Source organism: Molothrus aeneus, chromosome 31 (assembly GCF_037042795.1).
Source record: "Molothrus aeneus isolate 106 chromosome 31, BPBGC_Maene_1.0, whole genome shotgun sequence".
Classification (NCBI taxonomy): domain Eukaryota; kingdom Metazoa; phylum Chordata; class Aves; order Passeriformes; family Icteridae; genus Molothrus; species Molothrus aeneus.
The window spans coordinates 1,298,716-1,326,644 of NC_089676.1; the positions used below are offsets into that span (position 1 = coordinate 1,298,716).

The 27,929-nt window shown below is 57.0% G+C and overlaps 3 protein-coding genes across 14 annotated transcripts in view; 1 reads left to right on the forward strand and 2 right to left on the reverse strand.

The window, feature by feature from the left end:
- Positions 1-663: 663 nt before the first annotated feature.
- On the reverse strand, positions 664-19,584 carry TPM3 (tropomyosin 3). Of its 10 annotated transcripts, XM_066568304.1 has the most exons (11): positions 19,456-19,584; positions 18,963-19,088; positions 13,518-13,651; positions 12,615-12,732; positions 12,355-12,425; positions 10,938-11,013; positions 10,403-10,465; positions 10,203-10,272; positions 8,353-8,431; positions 6,498-6,561; positions 1,824-2,462 (listed from the first exon to the last, which is right to left on the reverse strand). In XM_066568304.1, the coding sequence occupies exons 1-11, from the start codon at positions 19,567-19,569 to the stop codon at positions 2,385-2,387; spliced, it is 993 nt and encodes a 330-aa protein (XP_066424401.1). In that variant the 5' UTR covers positions 19,570-19,584; the 3' UTR covers positions 1,824-2,384. The 10 variants fall into 10 exon arrangements, with proteins under 10 accessions (XP_066424403.1, XP_066424407.1, XP_066424409.1 ...); XM_066568307.1 differs by lacking the exons at positions 1,824-2,462; positions 6,498-6,561 and adding an exon at positions 2,765-3,298 and having other exon boundaries at positions 19,456-19,569; XM_066568306.1 differs by lacking the exons at positions 1,824-2,462; positions 6,498-6,561; positions 8,353-8,431 and adding an exon at positions 664-1,817 and having other exon boundaries at positions 19,456-19,569.
- Positions 19,585-24,394: 4,810 nt separating this feature from the next.
- Positions 24,395-27,605, reverse strand: C31H1orf43 (chromosome 31 C1orf43 homolog). The gene is made up of 7 exons (XM_066568111.1): positions 27,481-27,605; positions 26,924-27,025; positions 26,647-26,755; positions 26,425-26,478; positions 26,017-26,183; positions 25,837-25,895; positions 24,395-25,471 (listed from the first exon to the last, which is right to left on the reverse strand). The coding sequence occupies exons 1-7, from the start codon at positions 27,547-27,549 to the stop codon at positions 25,273-25,275; spliced, it is 759 nt and encodes a 252-aa protein (XP_066424208.1). The 5' UTR covers positions 27,550-27,605; the 3' UTR covers positions 24,395-25,272.
- A 91-nt stretch (positions 27,606-27,696) lies between these two features.
- The window catches only part of UBAP2L (ubiquitin associated protein 2 like), a 30,957-nt gene continuing 30,724 nt past the window's right edge, over positions 27,697-27,929 (forward strand). For all 3 annotated transcript variants that reach the window (XM_066568009.1, XM_066568012.1, XM_066568013.1), the window contains exon 1: positions 27,697-27,759. The gene's annotated coding sequence lies outside the window, so the exon portion shown is untranslated. The remainder of the gene's footprint in view (positions 27,760-27,929) is intronic.

The window sequence follows — 27,929 nt, forward strand, 5'->3', positions numbered from 1 at the left end:
GACCCAAAGACAGTCCCTGGCACTTGGCTTTGTTGACTGTCACACTACTGGAGCCAGGCTTTGCAGATTAACACTTCCACCCAACTCAGTGGGCTCCAAACTGGCTGAGGAACTCATCAGCACAGTCCTGCTTTTGCACCCCTGCCATGGGAAGTGCTCCTTACCCTGTGCCTGCTCCCAGCCCCAAGGGATGTGTCGCAAACATATTTTATGGAAAAGCCTTTCCTTAGGATTGTTCCTCCTGAGAAGCTGAGAGGCCTCAGGAACAAAATGCAAACAATGGTTATCTGCTGCTGTGGAATGCAACAGGTGCATCTGGGATTGGGCTCATGTGGTTGTTTTTAATTAATGGCCAATCACAGCCCAGCTGGCTCGGACTCTCTGTCCGACACACAAACTTTTGTTATCATTCTTTCTTTTTCTATTCTTAGCCAGCCTTCTGATGAAATCCTTTCTTCTATTATTTTAGTATAGTTTAAATATAATATATATATCATAAAATAATAAATCAAGCCTTCTGAAACATGGAGTCAGATCCTCCTCCTCTCTTACCTCATCCTCAGACCCCTGTGAACACGGTCACAGGGATGGGCACCTACATCAGTCTTCATCCCCACCCTCATCCCCCACAAGCCCACACAGTAAAGCTCTGCAGCCAGCAGCCATGTGGAGGGATCAGTTTTTATTTCAAAAGACAGTAACACAATTTTTCAATTTAGTATCAAAACACTGGATATGTTTTTTGTCTCCAGATTGGCCCCAAAAACTGCTACAACCAGGCAGCATGCTCCAACCACAAGTTACTGCGAGTGTGGCAGTGCCACACTCACACCTCACAACACAACACATCAGCAATGCACAGAGAGATGGCTTGGAATCAATTAAGACAATTAAGAGCAGTCCTGGGCAGGAGGGAAGGCTTGGCTCCCTCCCTCCAGGTAGGCAAAAACACTTCTCCAAGGACACAAGGCTGTTTTTCTTAAGTTGTTAAGTGTAACCCAGTGATGAGCAGTGAAGCTTGGTGCATCAGCACTTAGTGAAGGCAAAGTCAGCTCCAGGGTAGCAATGGGTTACAGGGACAGTGGCTTCTCTAAGCCCTTCAGGTGTGGAGGGAAAGGGACACGATCCCTGTGAAGTTCAATTGGTTCAATTGTTCAGATGACTGGCTTGGCTTAAGAAAAAAACAACAACCCCCAAAAAAGGACACCTTTCACCCAAGTTGTTCCTTCCCAACACAGAGCTACCTTAAAGCTGAAAAACTGAACTGTGCTTTTGGCAAACAGCTCCTGGAAAAGGAAGTTCTCTCAACAGGCTGTCACCCTAGCCTGGCTACTCTGACTCACAGCCAGAACCATCATATCTGTTTCCTGCCCTGCCAAAGCAGGGTGGCCCAGAGCCAATTAACAGAAGGTTAATACCAAATTCTAAAGCCAAGAGCTCTGAAGTGTAGCTCACCAGCCTCACACGTTATTTGGAATGTTTATAATGGTCGCTACAAAAAAAGGTAGTTACAAAATGTGTACATCTCAAACATGCTCTCCAAACATTATTGCATTGTTTACTTCCCTTAATGATGCTGTTTGAAGCTCTGCCCAACCTGGTGGCCTTTAACCCTGGAACTAAGGAGATTTGTGTTTGGTCAAGTTGGCAACAGAAAGTAAACTCTGGTCCCAGGGTTAGAGGGCAGCAGCAGCTGGGCTGGCATCGCATGGCAGAGGCAGTGGCAGGGATCCTTTACATCTCATTCAGGTCTAGCAGGGTCTGGTCCAGCATTCTTTGCGTGCAGAGATGCTCCTCTTTGGTGGATTTCAGTTTATCTGCCAAGAACAAGAGTCCAGAGTTACAAATCAGCATCAGACAAGGGAGAGTCCTTTGCCAAAGAAAGCTTGTGCCAGCCCCTTCCCCACGCAGCTGCAGCGATCCTGGGGCTGGAGTGCAGCTGGAAGCCTGGCTGGGTGCAGCTGGAAGCTTTGAGGTTACCTGGCTCATGTGTAGCCCTCGCCTCTCACACTGCTGGTGCTCCCAGAATGGCCACGGTGCACCTTTAGCCAGAGTTCTGGTCAGTGTTTCACATGCAGGCGTCTCTGAGTGCAGCCAGCTCTTCCCAGGGCTTCCACACCTCCACAGCTGACACACACAGTGGCCCAGCAAGGCACCCAAGAGCAAAACACCCCTGGAACTCCAGCTGGTTGTGCCCCCCTTCCCCTCAGTACAGGGCAGCAGCAGGGAGCAGACCACCAGCCCCAAGGGCAGCAGGAGCTGGGGCAGTGACAGGCAGAGTGAGGAGTGAGGGAGCTGCAGCCTGCCCAACACTGCAGGCAGCTGTGCAGTCGATTCTCACATGTTCCTTAAGCCAGGAGGAGAGCAGATCAGCAGCTAGTGCTCTAAGTAGGCTTCACTCCAAAGGTGAGCCCACCCATATCACTGGAGACATCCACACGCTGGGACACGGGACAGACAGGCTGTGGAAAAATGTCCTTTAGGTACAGGCAGATTGCCAAAGCCACTCCCAACCTCCCCAGGGCCAGAAACTGCACAGAGAGAGAACAGCCTTCCTCGAGCATGAGCAACAGCAGCAGCATTTCAATACTCCCTGCAGGCACCCAGGACACAGCTCCAGGCTGTGCATTTTGGCACTTGCTGTCAAGATGTCTGTGAGCTTTCCCAACCCATTCCAGCTGCACTGGGGTCAGGCCTGGGAAATTACTGCTGCCCCCAAACCTTCTCAGTTAGGGCTCCCCTAAATAGGAACGTACTACAGGTGTGCAGTGTCTCACAGACCACAGGGTCAGTCCTTTATTGGTAGAAGCCATCATTCCATGCACCAGGAAATCCTACAGTCATTCAGCTAATAGTAAATTAAGTTGTAGCACTTGACAGGCAGCTTCAAGCAGACATAAGTCTAACTTCAGCCCACCCCTCATTTGGGAGGTGCAGCAATTCTGGTTCCATGGAGGAGCCAGGCAGGACCCCCTGGACAAGCCAACAAGACTGGTCAAAACCCAGCCAAGTCTGGGGGTGACTTCACCAAGAATAGAAGTTACCTTTATATATTAAAAAAAAAGCTTAAATAAATGACAGGATAAATCCAAGTGCCTCATTAAAAAGCAGCAATTGCACAAAATTGGCAAGTCTGCCAGTGTTAATGATCAGATTTCAGTGTGGTCCACAGCAGTGGTGGTGGCAATAAGCTGTTAATGGGATTAGTGGGCCCCTTCTCAGTCACACAGATCATGCAGCATTAACTTCAGCTCGTTAGAGAGCAGGCGGTTTTTCTCAAGCTGGCTGTACAGGCGCTCTGCAGCAGCGACAGGATAAGGGAAACAAGAGGGAAAGAGAAAAAGAGAGAAAGGGAAAGGTTAGTAGAGCACCAAGATGAGCACATCAAACAAGCTGTCTCCACAGTGTGTGCTTCTGAGGACAGACAGCTATTCCCAAAAGTTTGTCTAACTTGTGCTTCAGCCCAGGAAGATGACAGAGGAAGCCAAGTGTGGGCAGAAGTGAAAGTGCTGCCCAAGATGTGCAAAGGCAAAGAAAGGAAGAAGAGACACCCAGAAGAGGAGCCTGCAGGCAGGGCTGGGCTGGACCCCAGCAAGGACAGAGATCTGGGATGTGCTTTAAGCCTGTGGAGCACGCTGCAGAAACGAGTCCTGCCACAGCTGTACCAGAAACAGCTTCCAGAGGGAGCCACACCACACTGCAGCGGGAATGACAGGGTTTGAACAGCAGGACAGGCACACCAGAAGAACTGAGAATGGAAACATCTCATCCCTGGCCTGGAGAACCCTCCTCTGAGAACATGCCTGGTGCCACACTAACAGCCCAGTTAGGACTGGAGGCAGCAGCTGCTTCAGGTACAGGACAGAGGGACTTCTGGAGCACAGGGTCCTCTTTTACATCTGCCCCAGAACAGCTCCATGAGCAGGGCACAAGCTGCCACTGCCTTTGCAGCTGTGGCCTCTGCAGTCCCTGTCCTTAGAGCCCCACAGAGGTCCAGCAGCCACACTCATGCTCATCGAGCAAGCTTGGTCCCTTTCCAGATCTGTCACTTCTCAGGGCTGGGTGGCAATGTCCAGCCACTACAGAGAACACATTCAGCATCTCTCCTGCTCATTTGCATGGGCAGAGTCCTCCCAGCCTGACAGCTCCAATTCCTGCACTTTGGGGAATTCCAGGCAGGAAAAAAAACCCCTTACACATCATCTTCCAGCCTGGCAGAAGTGACCAGCACCACCTGCAGTGACACACAGTGTGATGCCTCTGCTGGAGGAGTGAGCCCAGAGCACAGCCTTGGCCTTGGCTTCCCCTCTAATCTTTGTGCCATGAGGCCCCTAAGACTCTCAGGCACCTGTGGATGCCATGGGACAGACAGAGAGAAACAAACACTGTTTCTCACAGTGGCTTGTGAGAATTTTTAGGGAGTTATAAGGATGTGATAACTTTTAAAGTATAAACAATCTGCAGGTGGTGTTTTTTCGTCTTTCTGTTCTTCTCAAAGACAGTGTGTGAGGAAGATGTTTTTGTTAGTTAGCCAATCAAATAGAATCTATCATATCACTCTATTTAAATCACGTGGTTCTCTTGAATAAAACCTTCTTTGCTCTTTCTACAATCCTGCCTCCTGCCTGTTCCTGTGTCATTCTCACTGCAAGAGTGACAGGCACCCCCTGAAGGGGACCTGTCCTCATTGCTTTCAATCTCAGAATATTTTGCAATTGAACAAGACCTAGCTGGGTAAAATTCCAGAAAGTGGAGTGGTTTACATGGAGGAGTCAAAGCACATCACCCTCCCCAGAGTCTCAGCTCAGTCCCTCCAGTGTAACACCAGCACACAGAGGGGAAAGCTCAACTTCAGCTTCACTCTCAGCTTCTCTCAGCCCTCAGGACCCTCTAACTGCACCTCACTCTGCAGGAGAGGGCAGTAATGCTGATTGATTGGCCCTTCTTTAAAGCTACCAAGGGACCAAGGCACAGGCAGAGAACTTGATTTTTGACCTACCACAATGGGGAAGTTGAGGGAAGTTGTGGGTGCGTGGCATCCTGGCCCATGCCTTGCACAACAGCTGCTATTGCTGTTGTAAGGAACTCTGGCTCCACGGTGCTCTGAGCAGCCCCAATGTCTGTCCCCAGACCTGAGAGATCCAGGCTGGTCCTGGGCCTCCCCAGTGGCAGAGGATGAGAGTGAACTGTGCTCAGCAGAACTTGGTGCAACAGCTGCAGCTCCCAAGCAAACATTCCTGCTTGTGCACAGGGAGCTGATGATTCACCCACACAAGGCAGCAGACTGGAGGGTTCAGCATGACTGAACTTCCCACACTTCAGGAACAGCTTCTCCACATGGAACACCTGTCCAGGTCTGCAGCAGCCACGCCATGTTTGGCCTGCTCCTTTCTCTGCCCACCCCCAGGGCAGCCTCACCAGCTATCCCTGGCACTCAGGGAGCCCCAGGACGTGGGGAGCCCCAGGAGCTGGCCCTCCTGGTCAGTTCACCTGAGTTTGCAGCACTCCCACAGCACAGCACAGCTCCCTGGAACCAGCCTGCACAGGCCCAGCAATCCAGTCAGACCAGATGCCTCCAAAACCTCCCAGGGTAACCATTGCATCACCCACCCACATCCCCATCCACCACCCAGAGTGGATTCCTTCTGGATGAGTGGGGAAAGGGCCTGCCACAGCCCAGCCTTAGATAACATTCCTGGGAACACCACTGAGCAGGGCAGAGCCACCAGCTCCCCACAGCAAGAGGCAGGGTGCAACCAGACCTCCTTGTGTGAGGTGTGAGGCTGCCACCTCCCACCACTGACAATCACAGAAGGGGTGAGGTTCAAAGGGACCACTGTGGTTCAGGTCCAACCTCCCTGCTCAAGCAGGGTCAGCCCAGAGCACCTGGCACAGGATGGTGTCCAGATCATTCTGGAATATCTCGAGTGAGGGAGACTTCACATGGTATCTGGGCAATCTGCTCAGTGCTCAGTTACCAACACAGGAAAGAAATCCTTCCTTGTGTTCAGGTGGGACTTCCTGGGCATCAATTTCCATGTTTGCCTGTCCTACTGCTGGGCACCACTGAGCAGAACCTGGTCCCTCCTCTGACACCCTCCCTTGAAATACTGGCAGAAAATGATGGTGTCCCTATTGTCTTGAGAGCTGACAGTGGAACACTGGACTGGAAACCTTCACATTTACAGAAGCCCTGCCCTCCCACAGGATCCAGATCCTCAACTCAGCTGCAGTGGGGTTACTGAAGAGTTCTGTGTTCCTGCTTGACCACAGCATCCCAAAAAACTCACTCACTTTTCAAACTAGGACACTGCTTTGTGCTTATGGGGCACAGCCCTACATCCCAGGAGAGTCAGCCCACACTTTGAGATCCCTTGAATGCTCCCTCCCTTCCCCACCTGCCACCAAAGGCAGAGTGGGACAGGCTGGGGCAGATGAGTGTGCCTAGAGTATCCTGACTGCCAGTGCTGTCACGTGGAGAGCAGAAGGGCACAAACCTGAGACAGCCACGGGAAGTGTGCCATGGCATCAGAACTCTGCTCACGGAGGGCTCTTCGGGCACTGGGGCAGATGAACAGATCCAGAAAGGAAAAAGAATTTGACCAACCACCATGAGGCAGCACATACTGTGCTGAGGGTGACCAGTGTTTATCATACCACATCAACCAGCAACAGCTCCAGCAGTGACACATGCCAGGCACTCACAGCCCAGTGCCAGTGCTCAGTGGGAAGCTCCATGCCACATTTCTAGAAGGATCCTGCAGCCCCCAGCCCCTGCATGGGGAGGGAAGGGCTCTGCAAAAGATTCCCTGGCTCAGATGCTCACAGCCCTGCTGCAGTGCCTTCTCATTCCTGAAGCAAGAGGCCACACATCCTTCCCCTTGGCACAGGCAGCACCTCACGCCCAACCAGTTCTTCCCCAGTGGAAACCAGCCAGAGCTCACACAGGATTTATTGGCTTCCATACCCTGGCTAACAGCTATCAGGTGTGTGACCTCCCACTGCAAGCCAGTGCTTGGCAACCAGTGCTGGTGAGCACTCCAAAGCAGGCAGGAATGAGGAGTGTCTTCAGTCAGGCACAGCTCCAGGGCCTCCTGCTGCAACCCCCAGCCTCCAGTTTGACCCCACAGGCCCTGCCTGCAAAGCTGCCATCACATCTGGGAGCCAGTGACACACCTCAAAGAAAAATCCAGCGTGCAAGTGAGGTCTGTGCTCCACTGAGAGTGACTCCAGTTGGAAGGCAATGCTGAGACAGTTACTCTAAAGCAGCAAGTGGTCACTAGAAACCCATTTCTCCAAAGCAACAGCCATTTATACAGGAACTGTTTTCCTTAAAAAAAGGTGACATCATGCTCGAGCAAGAGGCAAGAGAAATACAAAAAGAGCTTTATGGCTCCACACAAGATATGCAGATGAGAACAACATCCTCCCCGCTCCCCCAACACAGAAAGGGCAGCCCCTCAGAGCAGGCTGTGTCTGGCACATCAGGTCACACAGAGGAAGCTTTGTTTGGGAGCAAGTGCAGCAGAACTGGGGGGCTGCTGCTTCTGTGTCTTTACAGCACCCATTCCCAGGGATGCCCTGTGCACAGTAACTGGAAAGAGGTACTGGAATTCAGAGTGAGATGAAGAGAGCGTGAATGCCGGGTGCAGATGCAGAACAAGCCACCAAGCAGAGAGACAAATCCAAAGTGGAGTTTGGAACCACAAGACTTATCTGTGTGAGACAGAAGGAGACACTAATTTTAAGAAAAGCCTCAGTGTTTGTGCACAGCAAACTCTGCTTGGGGAACGTTGGGACACTCGTGTTAAGGCTCTTCTCTGTGGGGTGAGGACCTGGCCTTTCCTAGGTTAGTGCAAGGACCAAAAGGAGCAGTTGTTAGCAGCACCCACTGCAGATCTGAACAAAGCTAAGGAGCAAAGTTGCAGAAACACACAAGTTCAGCTACTTCCACAGATCAGTTCATGATCTGGCCCATCTCAAGCCTATTGTGGCAATTCCTAAGGAATCCACCTGAGCACTATCCACAGCCTCTTCCAGAAGGAATCCTGAGACCATGGCCCAGTGGCTCCAGCAGATGACAAAGCCACATTTCCTGAGAAAGCCTTTCCCAGTGGGAATGGGAATTGCACTCAAATTTAAGTCAGAACCCTTTCAGGCCAGCACAGCACTTGGTTACACATGCAGACCACCAGGACCTAGAGTTAGAGGATGGCATGCTGGGGCTCCTTGGGCAGATCTGTAGAAGTAACCTGGACAATTCTCCAACTACAGAAACCACAGCAAACCAAGCAAGCACTGGCGGTCCAGGCTGCTGAAGCGAGAGGCGAACGCCAGCCAGCTCATATTTACATGGAAGTCATGTCATTCAGGGCGTGGTCCAGCTCCTCACTAATTGCTTTGTACTTCAGTTTCTGGGCATAGAGCTCATCTAGAAGAGGTTTAGGAGGAGAACAAAAGGAAAACAATGAGGGAAGGCAAAGAGTTCTTCCAACACTCCGGGTCGGGAAAAGTACGATGGCGTACACGAACAGAAGCAAATGAAGTTAGATGTGGAGCCATCACGACTCTGTGCTCATCCCCAACAATGAACAGGAGGGTTCCAGCAGCCTGAGGACCCAAGTGACCCACAAGTGCCTTCCAGGATTACAATCCAGCTCCGAGGGCAGCAGAGCCAAGCACTCAAACCACATCACCTTGTAAAAACAAGCTGTCCAGCTAGGTCAGCAGGAACCAGTGTCAGGAGGAGCAGCAGGGAAAGGCAACTCCATCCACTTAGGGAGAAGCTTGTTACACCTAAGGAGAGCACTGATAATTGAGGTGCTTTGTTCTCACCTGTGTCTCAATGCAAAGACTGGCTTGGGAGAAGTCAGTCATGCAATAGAGCTGGGCATCAGAGGAAATTCCAATCCTGCAGGATGCAGTGAGGTGGGGGAGCAGACTGGCCACACCAGTGTTCTCCATCAGATAATGGAGTAGACAGGCAGCTCTCTGCCTCCAGGGAGGGGTGGGCCTGGAACTGTGCTGACACATCCCTGAGCCCTGCAGAGCTGGCACAGACAGCTCCAGCTCTGGCAGCTGGGCTGTAGTACAGCTGGGCATGCTGTTAACAGCCTCACAGAGCCTGGGGAACTTTGTCATTTGTCATGAACTAGGTCACCTCAGCAGCAAGGCTGTAGACCAGAGCCAACTCTCAATCAACAGGTTTCAAGGGGAGCATGCAGGGATTTGGAGGACTTTTTGCAGTTCCAAATAAAAGCTTGTCCTGGACCATGAGGTGGCTCAGATTGCTGCTTGGCTGCAGTTCTGGAACAGCTCAGCTGACACCATTGCTATTTCTAGATAATAAACCTCCAGAGTGACTCCAGACAGTAGGATAATGCTTTGTATCTCCAAGAGCTGGCACTGGAAGACCACAAAGGCACACCTGTGGTCAAGGTAGGAGACCTGTAAGGGTTTTGGTTTCCCAGCACCACCACTCCAGCCACAGCAATCCACAAAAGAATCTGGCCACGGTCCCAGATTTAAGGGAGGCAGCTGAACCCTTCTCCTTCTGTGGCTTGGGGCAAGGTTCTGCAATGGCTGGCCTCAGGAGTCCTCCTGGAGGACTGTGTGAAGGAATGGGAGGAGGAAAGGAACCCCCCCATTGGCACAGGCTGATTACCCTGTGGGCTGAACTGCTGGGGATTTAACCTTGGTTCAGGACTCACACTGGGCAGTCTGAGTCTTCATGGGGGCTGTTTCAGACTCACTGACTCCTGGGGTTGACCTGCAAGACCCCATTTGCAGCAGCCAGCACGTGCATGATGTTCTGTGCATAACACAAGTATGTTATTGTGACCAATTCTTACAAGTGCAGGTGTTTCTTTCCTATGCCACTCCTTAAAAGAAATGGATTAAGCTGGGGCCACAGGGATCTAGTTACATTCCTTAGGACATCACTACCAAAATACAGAAGCTATCTAGATAAGGCCAGGTGTTTGGATCAAGAGCTTGAGACCTGCTGCAGCACAGGGGAACTGTTTTCAGAGCAGAGGCACAGGGCAGGACTCTTGCCAAGCCTCACCATGGAGGCCAAGTGGGACAATGCTCCAAGCAATGAGGAGCACAGCAGCCTGTCTGCTCTCCAGCTACCTGAGACACAGCCCTGCTCAGCTTCTCACTCAACACCCATTGCTTGGTTTCCTATCCCCAGAATGTACCTTCCAGATCATCAATGGTCTTCTCCAGCTTGGCTACAGAGCGTTCAGCAAACTCAGCGCGGGTCTCTGCCTGCCAGACAGAAATAAACCAGTGAGGGCAACAGGAAAGGGCACCAGTCCAAGGACAGGGACTTCACACCTCTTCCCAGTCAAGCTGAGGCCAGCTCACCCAGCTGGGCCATCCTGACATGGTCACTCACCTCTTTGAGTTTATCAGTCAGAATCTTGATCTCTTCTTCATATTTATCCTCTTTTTGGGAGTACTGTGGAAAAGGAGTCAGCAGTCAGCAGCCCCAGATACCTCCCTCTCCAGAGAGCCCACAACTACAGAGGGCAGCATAAACTCCTCACTGCAGCACACATGACAGCAGAAACTTTCCACCTGGGAGCGGTTCACATCCTCACCCAAATCCAACAGGACTGGGGCAGGTGGCAAGTCTCACATCACGCATGGAACACAAACTTGGATGCAGAAAAATTCTCATCTTAACATTTTAGCAGCTTAAACATCCTGGCTGATTGAGTCTGCCCCAAGGCAGGGAAGGGCAGCCAGGCTTCCCCCACCCCAGCTTCCAAACCCTCCAATGAAATACCTCAGCCCTCCCAGCAGAGCAAGCACAGTGCTCCTGGCTTGCTTAAGACTGCAGTTGAATCATTTCCACCTCAGTGGGTGCTCTGCTGTTTACCCTCCTAGCACAACAGCAATGTTTCTGGCCCTGGGACAGGCAGCCCTACCTTCTCAGCCTGAGCCTCAAGAGACTTGAGATTGTTGGTGACATTCTTCAGCTCCTCCTCCAGCTCGGAACATTTACTGTGGGGTTTTGTAAGGAAAGGGGAAAAAAAAAGGAAAAGAAGAAGTGGGAGGGAAAGACAGGAGACAAGAAGTGAATCCACGTGCAGGGAAGATCAGGAAGTTCTTTAGGAGACTGTCTGAGATCAGACTAGATAGGACCCTGCTTTGAGGCACCTGTGCAGAAAGCAAGTTCCCTTTTGGCCTCTGAGCTCATGTTTGAGATGTTCTGCCAGCACATGCACGGGGCACAGGGCTGAGCAGCGAGATGTGGACACAGGTTTCTGCCAGACTTGCAGTCTCCAAGGAGAAGCTTCACTTTTAGTGTGCTGTATGGAGGGAAGCTGTTCTGATGGACAGAAGGACAGCCACCACCACCACCACTCAAAAAGGGACATTTATGGGCAGAGAAGACAGAATGTTCCAGGAGAGAGCAAGAGAGAGACGCAGTTAAGCTGAGGGGAGGAGCATAGTGAGGAGACCACATGAGTTTTGGTTTAATGGTTCAAGAAGGGAAAGGTTAGTACCTTTTCTTCGGCAACAGACAGACACTTCAAGTTCTGGTCCATCACTCTGATCTGCTCCTGCAGCTCCCGGCAATGACTGTTAGTGACGGTCACACAGGGGCACAAGCCAGGTGGGGGCAAGGTCAAAAGGAGCACCAGAACCACACCACCACAGAGCAAAAAAGGGTGGGGAAGGGAAACACAAAAAAGTCATGGTCACAACATGCACATCTGGGCGGGAAGCACAGTGCTGCTGCTGCTGCTGCATACACACCAACTGTGTTAGACAAGGCCCAGAGCACAGAAAGGCCCTGACCAGCTCCTCAAGGATCAGCTAAAGCACCTGGACACATGAAAGGAGCCCAAACACCAGGATTTGTGTCTCTGCTCTGAGCAGAGGAAGCCCAGATTTCTGCTCAGCAGTGCAGAAGCCTGTAGTGGTTACTGCAAATACTTGGAGAGGCCCAGAGAGCAGCCTCGGCCACCCCGTAGGGCGCCTCAGTCCCTGGCCCAGGAGGCCTCTGCCACTTCAGTACAAGCACTGTGAACCATCTTGTGACTGCACACACAAAGCAGTGCTGTGAATGCTGAGCTGAGGAAGGCTCTGCAGCCTCCATGACTAGGGAGTGAGTCCATGCAAAGGGCCAGAGTGTCTCCACCCAAGGCAAATCACATCACCAACTCCATGTCCTAGGTGGAACTAATCCTGTTTCAAGGAGGGAAGTGCTTTCACTGCTTTTCTTTGCAGATCCAAACCCACCCTGTGCTTCAGGCCTTGTGTAACAAGGTTGGCAATGCAGTGTTAGTGCCCATGCAGAGGCAGACCTGGCAGGTGCATGCAAGCAGAACTACTCACGACTCTGCGAGCTCAGCTCTCTCCTCAGTGCGCTCCAGATCCCCTTCAATGATCACCAGTTTCCGAGCAACCTGGAAAGGACAAGCAGAGTCAAGAGGAAGGAGGAGAGTTTTGAGCTTGTAGGCTCTGCAGAGCATTGAAGGGAGGAATGCCTGCAGGAGCCACTGGAGCTGTGGGAAGCTTTTGGCCAGGCAGAGCACTGATGTGGCTCTGCTGAGAGCCAGACTTGCTGTCAGCAGGAAGAGGATTCAAGGTCTCACCTCCTCATACTTCCTGTCTGCCTCCTCTGCAATGTGCTTGGCTTCCTTGAGCTGGATCTCCTGCAGTTCCATCTTCTCCTCATCCTTCAGAGCTCTGTTTTCAATGACTTTCATGCCTCTGCCCAAAAGCAAGCACAAGGAGGGGAGATGTGGGAAACAATCTTGGACAAGCCAGCAGTGCAATGAGTTGCAGAGCATTAGCAGCAGTCCCAGGAAGCACAGTGCTTCTCAATAAACCATGATTCCTCTGAATGCAGAAGGCAGAGGCCTCTGGGCTGATGTGAATACAGCAACCTCAATTGCTGTATTGGAATTGGAATTAACTGTTCTGTGGAACATTCCCCCAGCAGATCACTGGGTTCCCAGGCCAAGGGCAGTGCAGTGCTGCTGAGAACAAGCCCAGCTTTCTTAGGGACTCACAGCCAAGTCAAGCACTTCCCCATCTGGAATGAAGGAAGAGCCAAGTCTCTCTATGGCAGGCCAGCAGCTGGGTCAGGCTGCTCACGGTGTGTGCAGGAGGAAGCACATCAGACAGCTGGAAGTGGACCACTCCCCTCTGAATCACAGGCCAGGTCAGGGGACATCTGCCAGTTAGGGAGCATGCTGGCAGAGAGGCTGCCCCACCCACAGCCACCTTTGCAAGGCAGTGGTGTCCCTGAACCCATGTATTTCTCCTCCTTTGCAGGAGGGGATGCATGGTGGCACATGGCACTTCCTCACTCCCTTGCCTCAGGTTCCAGGACAATCAAGGCCATCAGCAGCCTCAGGTTCATCAGCATTGGTTTAGCTGCTCTAAGCAGGCACTGACTCCCTCAAGCCTTGGTGTTGGATCTCTTCCCCCAAAAAGTTGATGGCACCAGACCCTCAGTGTCTGACAGAGTGCAAGCAGGAGTCCTTGCTCACCTTTCACTCTCATCTGCTGCCTTCTCTGCCTCTTCCAGCTTCTGCAGAGCTGTGGCAAGGCGCTCCTGAGCTCGGTCCAACTCCTCCTCTACCAGCTGGATCCGGCGATTCAAAGATGCCACCTCTGCCTCAGCCTGCAGGGAGCAGAGGAGGGCACTCAGCCTGGGCAGGCTTGGCAGCTGAGATCTGCCACGGGGTCAGCAGCAGCACACAGGAACACAAAGCAAACCCAGGATGCTTCAGCCACTCTCCCAGAGGCAAGCAGCACACTTAGCTCTGCAGGCTTCTCACTGCCAGCCTGCACTGCTCTGAGTTTAGGCCATAAACACGAAGGAGATGATTTACACACCCAGGGCTGCCTCTGCAGCTGCCAGGATCCTGCCAGGCCATTCATCACAGTCCTGTTTATCCACCACACCAGAGCGTGCTGACAGCTGCCACTTAGCAGAGAGTCAGTTTACTGCTGTGATCTGGACATGAGCATTGCTTGAGGCAAACCCTCTCACCAGCAAGGTGAGAAGGATTAACATGTCCAGCGATGTGCCAGGCTGTGCTGGGTGCTGCTGGCAAGCTGGGCTGCTCACAAGGTGCTGCCCAGCCCCAGGGCTTGTTGCTGCAGAGCCCACAGCCCCACAGAGAGCCTGAAGTGCTTGAGGCTTCCTTCCTCCCAGCAAATCCAGAGAAGGAGCAAAAGCCTTCTCCAGTCTTGAGACAGGTGAAGGAGGCTGCTCCCCAGCAATAGCTGCCTTGGTTCAGTCATACACACTGGGAGCTGGTGAAACTGCTGACAGCCTGCAGACATTTGCCAGAAATGTGACTGGGGCTTTAAGGAACTGGCACAGATCAGAGGCCATCCCACCCCCCACCCCAAGCACTGCAATCCATGTCCTAGTCAGCCTCCAAAGAGGCCACAAGGTACAAGCCAGCCCCCAAAGTGCTGGGCTATGGTGGGGAGCACAGACCATGCTCAGAGTTCATCACTCCTGTGGCAGAGCCACTGGTAATACAGCACTGCCATCACCCTGTGGCTTGCTCCAGCCTCGAGTCAGAACACAGCCAGGGCAGATACAGAGGACAGGAACTGCCCTTCAGTGCTGCTGAAAACAAAGCACCTCAAGGCCAAGGATGAAAATCCCTTCAGCGGCACTCCTCTTCTGGATCAGACCCAGACTAAACAGTCAACTACAGACTCGCTGCAATCTTTTTTGGGACCCTGGGGGCATGACCTGATTGGCCGTGAGGCCCCTGCTTACAGCCACATCCACTCCAGCCAAAGCCCAGGGGAGCCCAGATGCTTTAGGAACTCTGACATCCCACTGGAGCCCCCTGGGGAGTCCAGGATCCTGCTCCCCAACAGGATTACAAAGGCAGGCAAGCAGGCAGGAGTGCAGCCATTCCAGGCCAGCACTGTGATTTGCAGAAACCCAGGCACAGGCACAAAATACCCCAGCTGCACATAACAAAGCACCCTCCCAGCCACACCACGCCGAGCAGGGAGGAGCAGAGTGATGAAAGGCAGCAGTGTTACAGTGGGGTCCCACACTGGCTGCATCCAGCTCCCAGAGGGGCTGTCTGAGCTCTTCCCCCCACCGAGGCTCCCCTGGCAGGTTCCAAGGCCAGGCTGGGAGGGCACAGAGGAGCTCCCGTGCAGGTACACCCAGCTCTGGAGAAACCCACACCCCTTTGGTGCCCAGAGCCAACACCCACCCTGCTGAAAGGGGAAGTGATGTGCTTGGAGAGGAGCACAGCAATACCTTAAACAGAACCAGAAGGGGACTTGATGCCTGACTGCATCTTTGCCCTATTAAAGGGGCTACCAGCTGCTGAGGAGCTCCTTCCTTCCTTCTCCCAGTGCAGTGGGCCTCCACTTCTTGACCCTTTGAACTGCATCACTCAGCCCTGACTTCCTGCAAGCAGCGTTCAACCCAAAAACCAACCAAAAACCACCCTGCATTTTGAGGAAGTGCCTCTCCCCTGCTGCAGCAGGGTCCTTATACCTCCTTTTCTGCTGCTTCTCTCTAGATACAGATGAAACTGTCAGGCTTCCCCAGAGCATGGGGTGACACTTGCAGGTGACTCTTTCAGACCCCCCTGGTACAAGGGGCACATTTCTGTTATTCCATGCTTCCTTCACAAAGGCAGCCCTGAACCAGGGAGCACCTGGAGCCCAGCAAAACAAAGGAAAAGCTCATCCAGGCCTTCAGAACTCACGAGTGCTGTCCCAAGAGAGTCAAGAGGACTCCCCAGGACCCAGGCAAGTCCTGGGCACCATACTGGGAGCACTGGTTCTCTCCCCTGAAGGAGATTCAGGGAGCTGGGAAAAATACGCCTGTACCCGTGACAATGCTGCTATTGCAAGGAGAATTCCTTATGTGGCTGCAAAGAAAGAGCCAGCTGAGGCCTGGGAGTGGCAGGAGCTTCTGCCATGGATCTGGGCAGCAGAGCCTGATCCATCCCTGGCAGTGCCACAGTTCTGTCACAGACACAGGCTCGGGCACTCGGGGGGGCACTCAGTTTCACATCAAATGCAGCAAAATCACTGCAAATCCAATGAGAGTCACGCTTAGATTCGAGCAAGGACCTCATCTGTGTCACCTCATCCCTGTCCCCAAAACGCTGCCAGCTTTGCCTGTGTCCCAGACCCAAGTGAGGCGGCCACCTCGAGGTCCTGCCCATGTCACCTCGAGGTCCTGCCCGTGGTCACCTCGAGGTCCTGCCCGTGGTCACCTCGAGGTCCTGCCCATGTCACCTCGAGGTCCTGCCCGTGCCACCTCGAGGTCCTGCCCGTGGTCACCTCGCCCCTGTCCCCGGCCTTTCCGGCGGTGAGCACAGCGCTGCCAGCTCAGATCCTGCTGTCGCCGCTCCTTCCTCCCTTTCAGGCGCTCCCACCCTGCTCTCCCCTGCCGGTACCGGTAGCGCAGAGCCCCGCTCGCCGGGCCGGGCGGGATGCGGGGCTCGGGAGGGCTCCTGCGCCGGCCGCATCCCGAGGGAACCCGCTCCTTCCTTCCATCTTACCCGCGCAGCTCCGGGCTCGGGGCCGCACAAGATGGCCGGGGCCTCCCCCTCCTCCCCCCGGCCGGCTCCTCCGCCGCTGCTGTCCGTCCCGGGACACCGGGAACAGCGAAACAACGCCAGGCCGCCCCCCCGGCCCCGGTGTCTGCTCAGCACCACGGGCGGGTCCCAGGGGGAGCCACGGACACAGAGCGAGAGCGCCGCTCCCGGCGGACCCTTCGGCCCGGGCCGGCATCCCCGCGGCTCGGAGCGACCCCCGGGCCCGGGCGCGCCGCCCGCCCGGCTCTGCCCCCGCGCGGCGGCGGCGGCACCGGCGGTACCTGCTCGCGGTTGCGGCGCTCGGCTTCCACCTCCCGCTGCAGCCGCTCCGCCCGCTCCTCCGCATCGTCCGCCTGCTGCTGCAGCACCTGGATCTTGCGCTTCACCGCCTCGATAGTGGTGGCCCCGGCCATGCTCGGTGCCTCCGCTCCAGCCCCGCCACCCCCAGACACCGGGACCGCGCCCGGAACGGCCGGACGGAAGTGACGTCACTTCCGACCCGCCCCGCGGGCGCGTTACCGGGGAGATGAGGAGCGGCCGCCGCGCCCGGGGCGTGGCGGGGGTACCGGCACCGGCGGGAATGGGGGCAGCGGGCAGGAATGGGACACCATCACCGGGCGGGGGACACACATCGGCACCCGGCGGGAACGGGGGCACCATCAGCGGGCGGGGGACACACATCAGCACCGGCGGGAATGGAGCACCGGCACCGGGCGGCGGGATACTCATTGGCACCGGGAGGGAATAGGGCACCATCACCGGGTGCGGGACGCACATCGGCACCGGCGGGAATGGGGGCACCGGCACCGGGCCGAGGGAGAACACCGGGGTGTGCCCCACGGGCACCTGGGTCCAGCGGGACCCGCCCGATATGGGCGTGGGGGCACCGGGAGTGGCCTCGTGTGTCACGGGGAGCAGGCACGGCCTCACCGGGCCCGGAGGATCCACACGGGCCCTGCCCCACGGAACCCCCCTCACACCTGCCCCGGGCCCCGGGGCTGGTTCGGGCACGGCCCCGCCACGGGCTCCGGGAGCCTCCGGAGTCTGCGGGGCTCGGAGCCCACAGCCCTGCAGCACATCCCGCTCCTTCCTCCCACCCAGGGCAGGGCTGTGGCCGCCAGGCTCCCGCTCCACTTCCATGTGTGAAATCCCGCGGTGAGAACCCTCCCGTGTCAGGAGGATAACGCTGCGAAGATCAGAGCTGGGAGCTGTGTTCCTCCGTGGCATGAGGGTCATAGAGCCCCCCAAGAGCTCGGTAAACGCATCACCGAACCCTGTTACTGCTCTCATTCCCTTATTTGTCAATGCTTCAAGTGTGTGGATAGAAGGGAAGGGCTCCGAGCTGCCTGCCTGAAACCCTCGGCAGCCAGGCAGGTACTTGCTGCAGGAGCATTTGCCTGGCATGGCACAGTATGGCACGGCATGTTTCCAGGGGTCAGGTGGGAATCCAAAGGGCTCTGTCGGGCTGGAAGCACCCGGGAGGCAGCTCTGCCCTTTCGATGCTCCAGGGTGCAAAATCTCTCCGCTTCCCAGAGCCAAGGGGAAACTGGGGGACCCCCATGGGCCACCCTGGCGGCAGCAGCCAGGAAAAAGGGGCTGCAGGTGCACAGAGAGGGATCCAAGCGGGGATGTGGTGACAGCAGGGAAAATGCCAACAAGGAGCAAAGGTGGGGCAAGGAGGGTGTGAGGGCGGGAAGAGCTCTGCAATGCTCCACTCGACACAAGCCAGTTCCAGTGCAGGGCTGGCCACAGGGACCTGCAGCAAAGCTCCAGGGCTCTGGAGCTCCCAGCGAGAGCAGCCCAGGCGCTGCGCTGGGGCTCAGGCACTTCCCCACGAGCACGGTGGGAGAGGGCGGCTCCTGCCTTCTCTGCATCAGAGCTGGGCTGCGTGGCTCTGACACCGGACCCTGAGGCATCCCGGCCTCTCAAGGACAGCCAGGTCCTGACAGGTGACGAGCGGGGCCTCATGCCTCTCGATGCCGCCGCCGGCTGAAACCCTGCACCGCTCGCACCATTGTTTTCCTGGAAACAGCGGACAACAATAGCCGGGCTGTGCAATGCTCACGCTGCCCATGAGCCCCCGCCTGCAGGGGCATGAGGGCTCTCCCCTCCTCCTTCTCCTTCCCGGAGCTCGGCTCCACCACCCCCAGCCGTGACTCAGAGTTTCCCGGGGACACGTGGACCCCGTATCCCACACTCACTGCCCAGCTCTGCCCTCCGGATTTGTCCTTCACAGGGCCATTCTCTGCTCAAAGGCACCTACAGATTTTTTCCGGGAGCACACCAAGCTGGACAGGGACCTTCCTGTGTCCCCAGGGCATAGGGGAGGGCTGCGGTCCCACCAGGAAGGGGGGCAAGGCAGCACTCAGCTTCCACCCTGCACCCCATACATACGTCCGCCGCCTTCTTCTCTGCCAGCTCCAGCTTCTCCTGGGCGTCCTTCAGGGCCTCAGAGTATTTGTCCAGTTCATCCTCTGTCCCCTTTAGCTTCTTCTGCATGGCAGCCAGCTCATCCTCCAGCTGGAAGGACAGTGGTGTCACCACAGGTGGGCACCACTCTGAACCCCTGCACCCCGAGAGAACCCTGCCTGCCCCATCCCAGGCTCAGCTCTGCCCCATGGCATCCCTCCTGCCCCTTCCTTGGGGCCAGCTCTGCCCCACAGTGTCCGCCCCATTCCCACACCCCAGGGCTGTCCAGGGCTGTCCCATGCCCTTGAGCTGGGGGATAGTGGCAGCTGTCACACACTTACAACTAAATAAACTATTTAGTGCAATACAACACACTCTCATACCCCAGGCAGAGTCTCTGCTGGGTCTGGGCTCAGCATAACCCAGCACAGGCACCCCCCACCACCCCTGGGCTGGGGGCTGTGGCTCTCTGCCCTACCTGCTTGCTCCTCTCCTCCGCCTGCTTCTGCTCAGCCTCTGCCTGCTCTGCCCGGTCCAGGGCGTTCTCCTTGTCCAGCTTCAGCATCTGCATCTTCTTCTTGATGGCCTCCATCCTCGGTGGGCCGTGGGCAGCGGGATGCACACAGACAATGGGGTGGCTAGGGCAGCTGTGGTGCCTGTGCCCCACTGACTGTTTATCAGCTCTGCCCAGCACAGTGCCTTTGCCTTTCTTGGGCTGACCCGCCTCCCCACCTTCCCAAAAAGTCTGTGCTCGGCACCCATTGTGTGTCCTGGGGGCTCCGGGTGGTCACAGCCTTATTTGGGCTCCCGAGGACAGCTGGGGCGTTATAAAAAGCAGCAGCAGGTCTGTGACAGGGGGTCCTGCATTGTTCCAGGTGCCCCCTCCCCTTGTGCAACAGGACACCCTGGCTGGTGCCCCAAGTGCTTCCTCAGGATGTTGAACTGGGTCCGTGCAGAACTGGCATGAAGTCCTCGCCCCCCATTTGCCTCCTCCTTAGGATGTTTTGGTGGCCCTGGGCTGACATTTACCCCTGCCTGGGGGCGGCATAGAAAAGGGCAAGATCATTCTGGCACTATTTTGGGAGCGGGGGCTTGGCCGAGAGTGTTTGGCTCTGCAGGGAGCAGCAGGGGAAACTGCCCCCAGAGCCAGGGGCAGAGTCCCCCAGGAGTCTGCTGAGCCCCAAGCCCAGCTCCAGCTGTGGTGGTGCTTGGTGCTGAGGGGGAGGATGCTGTTGGCAGCTGGAGGAGCAGATTCCCCAGGCGCAGGGAGGAATTCTCAGGGCAAGTGGTGACACTTCGTCCGCAGCTGAAGGATTTGCAGCCTCCTCGTGCTGGCCCACAGGTCCCACTGGCCCCACAAATCAGGTTAGGATCTCCCACAGAAGATCCACTGCTCCCACCCAGGGACAGATGTTGAGGGCTAAAGGGGTCAGCACCCAGGGACCCGGAGAACAGAGAGCTGGTGGCAGCTCTAGGTACCCTGGGCAGGGCACTGGAGGGGGGACAGTGCCTACCAAGGGCCCTGAGCAGTGGCTGCACCTCCGTAAATAACACCCCCATGCCAGGGCAGTGGAGGCAGTGCTGGGCACAGGGCCACGGGCCTTTGTATTGTCATCATCCCTGGCGTGAGCGGGGGGACAGGTGGCAAGCGCTGACCCCGCTGCCATCCCAAACCTCCGCCAACCCCCAGGACGGCTCTGGGCTCCCCCTCTCAATCCCATGGAGATGGGCAGACAGGTTTTATTGTGGCAGTGAGGACTAGCAGAGGGTGCAGCACAGGGTGCAGAGGGTCCCCCTGCCTGAGATACGGCACAGGCAGCATCTGGCCAAGTCGGTGTTGGGCATCCCTGGCGCTGTAAGAATATGTTTGATATTTAGTTGGTTTTCCAATAAAACAACCTAATATCAAACATATCAGACAGAGACAGGGGCAGACAGAGGTGGGAGGACCCGGAGCTCAGCTGCCTGTAAGAGAAAAAGAAGAATATGCTGAGAGCTGGGGTGGGAAGGGTACCCAGGTATAATCCCCAAGGCACTGCAGAGGCAGCACCCAACCTCACCTCAGTGCCTGGAATCTGCTGAGCAGCTGTGCTGGTACTGGGCCCCAGGTATAATCCCTGAGGCACTGCAGAGGCAGCACCCAACCTCACCTCAGTGCCTGGAGCCTGCTGGGCAGCTGTGCTGGTACTGGGCTGCTCGGGATGCAGTGCTGGAGCAGGAGGCGTCCTGTGGCCGGGATGAAGCAGGAGCAGGGCAGTGCAGGCTTGGTCTCGTGGCATGGCATGGCATGGCATGTCAGGGCAAACCATGACATGCACTGGCACGGAGCAGCATGCCATGGGGCCAAAGGGACCCCACATCCATCACCATCTTACCTGGGCCAGCTTGGGGGACTCTGCTGCGCTCTGGCTTGGGGGTCGCCTGGCCGCCGTTTATAACCGCGCTCGGCTGCACCGAGCAGAGGGACGTGGCCAGCGACAGCCCTGGCCCCACACACGTGGCCTCGTTCCCATTAATTACCACCCATTGACGTCCCCCTGCCCCCTCCACGGACCCCCGCGCCCTTGCTGCCGGTCGATGCGGTCGATGACCCCGCGCCGCCTGCTCCTGCCCCTGGTGACACTCCCTGTCATTAGCGGGGCTGTCAATACCGGGGGCCAGCCCTGGCCTGTGGGCCCTGTGCCACCAAGGGGCTGCTGCACATGACCCTGCCCAAGGACGAGCCCCATTGACACGGGGGAGTTGTGCCTCACATCCCCTTGCTTTGGGGAGCTGCTGGAAGTCACAGGGGTGTCTCTTCCAAGGAGCAGCTGGTAGGGCTGCCTGTCACCCTGCTGCATCCATGTGGAGGATGTGGCCCCATCCATGCTGGGTGACTGAGGCAGGACCCCAATCCACACTGAGGCAGCTGCTGGGACCAGGGTGGTGGTGCCCAGTGACAAGGGCACATGGGATACCATGGAGTGCTGCAAGCACAGCCTTCCCACACCACAGCAGTGCTTTGCTGCAGTGGGACACATCAGCCTTGGGAATCGCACCAGGGGCTTTGCGGGGGCTCAGGCTTTGAGGGACCAATGGGACAGGACATGGGGCAGCCAGAATCCTGAGTGCCATGGGAAAGACAGGGACACAGCCCAGCCTTGGGGGTCAGGGGCTTCAGCCACGATGAGGTGGCAGTGGGGACAGCAGGGACACACGTGGCAGCAGCAGTGCCAGAGCCGGGGGCGTGTGTGGCGCTGGGTGATGTGATGCAGCCTGACAGCCGAGCTAATGAAGGGCTGTGGGGAGGGGTGCTGGCCCAGCAGCCGCCAGCCCTGTCAATAAGCAGAGCCAGAGCAGGCACTGATGGGCCCTGGGGCTGGGAGACACCAAGGTCAGGCACAGAAGGGATGGGAGGTGGGGGACAGGGCCCTCCCAGCTGGGGAGCACACGGGGATCCTGGGGTGCCTGGATGGGACAGGGAGCATTGCACCCAGCCCAGGCAGGTTCCTCTCCCTGCTGCTGCAGGGCTGTGCCACACGGCCAGGAGCATCGTGGCACACGGCATGGTGCAGCAGGAGCTGTGCTGGGACAGGGATCTGTGTGGAGCACCCAGCCTGGTGAGGCATGCTGGCCGTGCTGCCATCTCCTGGCACAGCCATGGGCAAGATGAAGTGTGTAGGATCCAGGGCAGCCAGGGTTGCAGGCGACATGGCTGGATCCCAGCCACAGGAATTGTGCTGGGCTGTGTCTTCCCCCCACTGCTGCCCTGGGCTGTCCCATGCCTCACATGCAGCAGACACAGCCTGTCTTGCTCAACATGTTTTATTCTCAGTCAGGAGCTGGGAGATGCCAGGCCAGTGCCACACACTGGGCTGAGCACTCAGAGCCGCTCCACATAGAAGGCTTTTCCCTGCTGGCACAGCTCCTGCTGGTGCTGTAGGTGCTCATCCAGGACAAGCTGGCACAGGGCATCTCGGCGGATCTGCCAGGTACAGGGGCAGTGCTGAACCCCCAAGTCCCCCTGGCTCATCAGTGCTGGGAGACATTGTTCCCCAGGACAAAGGGGGCACCCACCCCTGGCAGCAGAGGGCTGGGGGACCCCAGCTGTACCCACCCAGTGCCCAGCCTCACCACTGCCTGCTCCCTGCCTGCAAGGTGCAGCTCCAACTCCACGCACTTCTTCAGCCGTGACTCCACGATCCACTGCAGCACCCCAAGGGATGATGCCCAGCACTGTGGGTTCTCCCTGGCCCCCTGCCCTCTATTGAGACACAGGGTGGGCAGGTCAGGGATGCAGAGATGTCCCCCCCAGCCTGCCCTGTGCTAGGGCTCCTCATTGCCCACAGATCCCCAGCAGTACAGGGGATTCAGCCCCCAGGGAGCTCTGCCAGTTCTACCTCCTCAGGAACCCTGCTCCAGCATTCCCATTCACCTGGACCTGCAAACAAAGAGCAACACTTGTGTGGCCCGGGGTTTAACCTGCACCAGGGCACACTGCAGCCCACTATCTCCCAGGACAGCTTCCATCTTCCCAGCCCCTGCCCTGTCTGACCTCCTCCTGCTGCAGTGAGGAGCTCTGGCTGCTGGGTGCTGCCATGGCCAGTGCCACAGGGCCCCCGTAATGGCGGGGAGTTAATGGAACACCGGGGCAGTAACGGCGTCCTGGTTACAGTAACAGCCTCCCAGTTACTGTAATGGTGCCATCCTGGCTGCCATCACTGCATGCCAGTTACTGCCACCGCATCTCAGTCTCCACAGCAGGAATGGCAGCATCCTGGCTACCATTAATGGTGTCCTGGCTACTTCGTAGCAGCTTCACAGAATCACAGAATAATGAGGTTGGAAGAGACCTCTAAGATCACTGAGTCCAACCTATGCCCTAACACCTCAACTATAGCACCAGGTGCCATGTCCAGTCTTTTTTAAACACATCCAGAGATGGTGATTCTACCACCTCCCTGGGAAGAGCATTCCAGTACTTTATTATTCTTCCCGTGAAAAATTTCTTCCTGATATCCAACCTATAGCTTCCCTGATGTAGCTTGAGACTGTGTCCTCTGGTTCTGTCAGAGACCAACCCCCACCTGTCTACAACCTCCCTTCAGGAAGTTGCAGAGAGCAATAAGGTCACCTCTAAGCCTCCTCTTCTCCAGGCTAAACAACCCCAGTTCCTTCAAACGTTCCTCACAGGGCTTGTGTTCCAAGCCCCTCACCAGCCTTGTTGCCCTCCTCAAGCATCTCAATGTCTTCCCCCAAACTGAGGGGCTCAGAACTGGACACAGCACTCAAGATGTGCCCTCACCAGCACTGAGTCAGGGGAAGAATGACCTCCCTGCTCCTGCTGGCCACACAATTCCTAACGCAGGCCAGGATGCCAGGATTCAGGAGGGGAGGGACGGGGCTCTGCAGTCAGAGGCCAGTGGCACACATCCTACTTGAGCTAAACTGTCATTTTATTAAACAGTAATTAAAAAGTGCCGAGGTCTGTACCCTCCACTCTGTGCTGCCCACACCACAGTGTCGGGTGAGCTGCTGCCAGCGCTGTCCTCAGCCTGGCAGGACGCAGACTCGAGGTGGGGGCCATGAGCTGTCAGCCCCAGGAGCTCGGCAGACGCTGGCATGCGAGGCGCTGGTGAGACCGGGAGCAAACACCCCCTTGGCAGAACAGATGGGACATTTAACACCACTCTGTCCCCTCGAGATGTCCCCAAATGCCCTCTGGGTGCAGGAGAACGAGTAGAAACCTCAGCCCAAAGCGGTGGCTTAGCCATGGTGCTAAGAACAGGCACCAAACTATTTCTACCCCATCCAGGAGCACAGGCAGGCTGGGCACAAAGGGCTGACAGCAGGAACAATGACGTCATGGGGAAAAGTGTTCACCCTTCAGAAAAAACAGACAAGTGGCTCCAGTGCCCAAGACCCTCACGGACAGGACGGACAAACATCAGCTCCCGCCAGCTGCCGCAGGGAAGGACGGGCGGAGGGGAGCGCTGGCTGGGATCCATGTCTTTATAAATAAGCTCAAGCTCATGAGTTTATTCACAGGGTCCAAGACAATGCAGGACTCAAAGGCTGGAGAGTCACAAGCCTGTGGCAGAGAAGGCCGTGGGGCTGACCCCCATGGGCTCAGCAGCTCCAGAACGGGCTCCTGGTGAGGGCCAAACTCCAGCAGCTGGAACGGAGCCCCCGCCGAGTGATGACCTCCAAAGTGGGCTGAGGGGGAGATCTGAGAGTGCAGCTGGTTCCTCTCAGTGCTGCCTGCACTGCAGCCCAGACCCACCCAGCACACCCACTGCACCAGGCCCCCGCGCGCTCACAGGGTGCTCTCCAGTGTGTTGTAGTTGTCCTTGAAACTCTTCAGCTCCAGGAAGTGTTTGGCACGTTTGCTCTTCTGGCTGGAAGGAAGGTAGGTGACCTGGATGGTGGTGGGGCTGGAGGCTTCAGGGGACAGCGTGAGGTCTTTCACTGCTGACTGGTGCTGCCGCTGGCTGCTGCCACCCCGGGCCTTGGTGCTGTGGGCAGAGAAGAGGCACCATCACTGCTCAGCCTGTGTGTCTGTCTGTCTGTCCAACATGAAGCAAATCTGCTTTCCTGATGACAGCACTCACTGAGGTCTTGGCATCTAAAGCTACTGGTTCTGTGCAAGTCCCTGACTCAAGGTGGTCAGGGACAAGCAGGAATAGTGACTGTGAGCATGGAACAAACCCAAAACTGCAGTAATGGATGGGCTGCAAGGAAGGAGTGAACCCAGAGGGACAGATGGGCACAGACAGCTCCTGTCTCAGATACCTGTGCCCTAAACCCATCTCTATTCACACCTTCTCACGGGCTGCTGGGGCCCAGGAACCCAGCACTGCATCTGGCCAGCAGCACTTACATGTTTGCCAGTTCATTCAGAGCTTCCTCATACTTCAGATATTCCGTTTTCCCAAAGACCTGGATACAAACAGAAAATACCACGGAACATGCAGCTGCAGTTGGGGTGTGAGCTCAGTCCCAGCAGCAGGGCAGGGCACAGGAATGCCCTGTGGGCACAGCAGGGCCCCCCAGCACTCACCCCAGTGCCATAGCGGGCGCTCTCGTAGCCATCCAGGAGCGTGTCGATCAAGGCTTTGCGGATGCCCTTGAAGGAGGTGCTGGAATTCCTCAGCTCCAGCAGGTAGGCACAGAAGTTCTTCCCTATTAAAGACTTTGGGTACCGAGCCTCTGCTTGGAATGGGATTTCTGGAAAAAGGCACAACAGCTGAAGCACAGGTGAAAATACCTGTGCTCATCCCTCTGGTCAGGAAGCACTGCCTGGATAAATCTCCATCCATGCTCACTGCCCCAGCACATCCAACCCTGAGGCCACCAGTGGGAGAAGTGACTGCTACTCCCCAGTGAGCACCTGGAGGGGGCTGCTGGCACCCTCATTCAGGGTCCCTCTGCACCCCTCTGCTCCCACTCTTGCCCTGGGCTCCCTCACCTGATGTCCTGATTGCATCCAGTGCCTTCATCCTGTACAGGTAGTTATAGCAGCCTGGAAAAGGGAAAGCACAAACTGAGATCTCTGCAAACCTTGGAGGGAAGTGAGGAAAGGGAAAACAGGAGAAGAGACAGCATCTCATGTGGCACGACACCAAAAGGAGCAGTCAGAGGTGTGGCTTGGCCCCAGGGAACAGTGCAGGACAGAGCTCTGGCACAGTACCTGGTGTCTCCAGCTGCAGGAGCCGACCATCATCCTCAGCCAGCAGCCGTGGCTCGTACTTGATGTCCTGCACCCTGGACAGTCGAATGTCAATCTCTTCCTTTAAATCCTGTACAGCAGCAAAACAACATTTACAGACCACTCCCTTTGTTTGTGGGATCAAAGGGATAAGAACAGCCCTAGATAAACCCTCCCCACTGCCTTTCACCACTCTGAGGCAGCAGCTCCTGCACGTCCCTTCAGGCATGGATGGGTGCAAGGAATGCAGAATACCCACCTTGGGTGCATGCTGCCCCACAGGCACGTGGGGGCCACGGCGGGACTTCATGGCGAAGCGCATGATCTGGCGTTTCACGAAGATGAAGAGCAGCACAAAGACCTGCGGAGCCGCAACGGGGCGGGGGTCAGGCGTGCGCCGGGGGGGAGGTCTCACAGCCAGCCCGTGCCCACCCCTCTGGCTCCCGCTTGGCAGCCCCTCCGCCCCCAGCGAGCACAGAGCTCCCCGTTTAGCCCTCTGGGAGCCCCAGGGACGCTCAGGTCAGCCCCACGCCCTCCCCATCTCCACAGAGCCTGCCCCTCACGTCCCCTACCCGCCCCACCGACCCCAAGGGCGCTCCAGCCCCCTGAGGGCCCGGAGCCCGACACCGAGGGGCTCCCCACAGACAGTCCGGGCCGTGTCTCACGGGAGCCGTTTCGCTCCCTCAGGCCCGGGCCCACGGCAGCTCCACGGACGCGCCAGGATCAGCCTCGCGGGGGCTCCACGGACACGCGTGCTGCGGCCCCACGGACACTCCAGGCTGCCAGCCCGTCCCGCCCCGTCCCGCCGGCGCTCACCAGGCTGCCGTAAGCCATGACCAGCACCACGTTGACCCCCGAGAGCCAATTGCTGCCGGCCCCCGCCATGCCCGGCCCGGCCCGGGGCCGCACAACATGGCGGCCACAAAGCCGCCCTGCGCGCCCACCACGTGACCGGAGGAGCCCCCGATCACGTGACCAGTACGGGGCCTCCGCAGCGGCCCCGCGTCCGTCACGTGTTCGGCGCGGGCGGCCCCGCCCCGCGCGGTCACGTGCCGGGGGCGGGGTCGGGGGAGTTGTCAGTGCGGGCGGACCCAGGTAAAGTTGCGGCGGCGGCGGCGGCGGCTCCGGTACCGCGCGGCCCCCGAACCCATCCCCCACCGGCTCCCGCCGCCGCCCCCTGCCTGCCCGGCCTCGCCGCCTCCCGCCCGCCCGGCCCAGCTGCGTCCGGTGCCCTGGGGGCGGCTCTGAGCCCCGCCGCCGGCGCC

What these genes read in the sequence shown, in the direction of transcription:
- TPM3 (XM_066568304.1), bottom strand. Translation starts at nt 19,569, where the DNA reads ATGGAGGCCATCAAGAAGAAGATGCAGATGCTGAAGCTGGACAAGGAG. An exon ending in GCAGCAGATGAGAGTGAAAG is followed by an intron (nt 12,733 to 13,517) that starts GTGAGCAAGGAC and finishes GCTTTTGGGCAG; the next exon opens with AGGCATGAAAGTCATTGAAA. An exon ending in CAGACAGGAAGTATGAGGAG is followed by an intron (nt 12,426 to 12,614) that starts GTGAGACCTTGA and finishes TGTCCTTTCCAG; the next exon opens with GTTGCTCGGAAACTGGTGAT.
- C31H1orf43 (XM_066568111.1), bottom strand. Translation starts at nt 27,549, where the DNA reads ATGGCGGGGGCCGGCAGCAATTGGCTCTCGGGGGTCAACGTGGTGCTG. An exon ending in TGGGGCAGCATGCACCCAAG is followed by an intron (nt 26,756 to 26,923) that starts GTGGGTATTCTG and finishes GCTGCTGTACAG; the next exon opens with GATTTAAAGGAAGAGATTGA. An exon ending in CTGAATGAACTGGCAAACAT is followed by an intron (nt 25,472 to 25,836) that starts GTAAGTGCTGCT and finishes CTCTGCCCACAG; the next exon opens with CACCAAGGCCCGGGGTGGCA.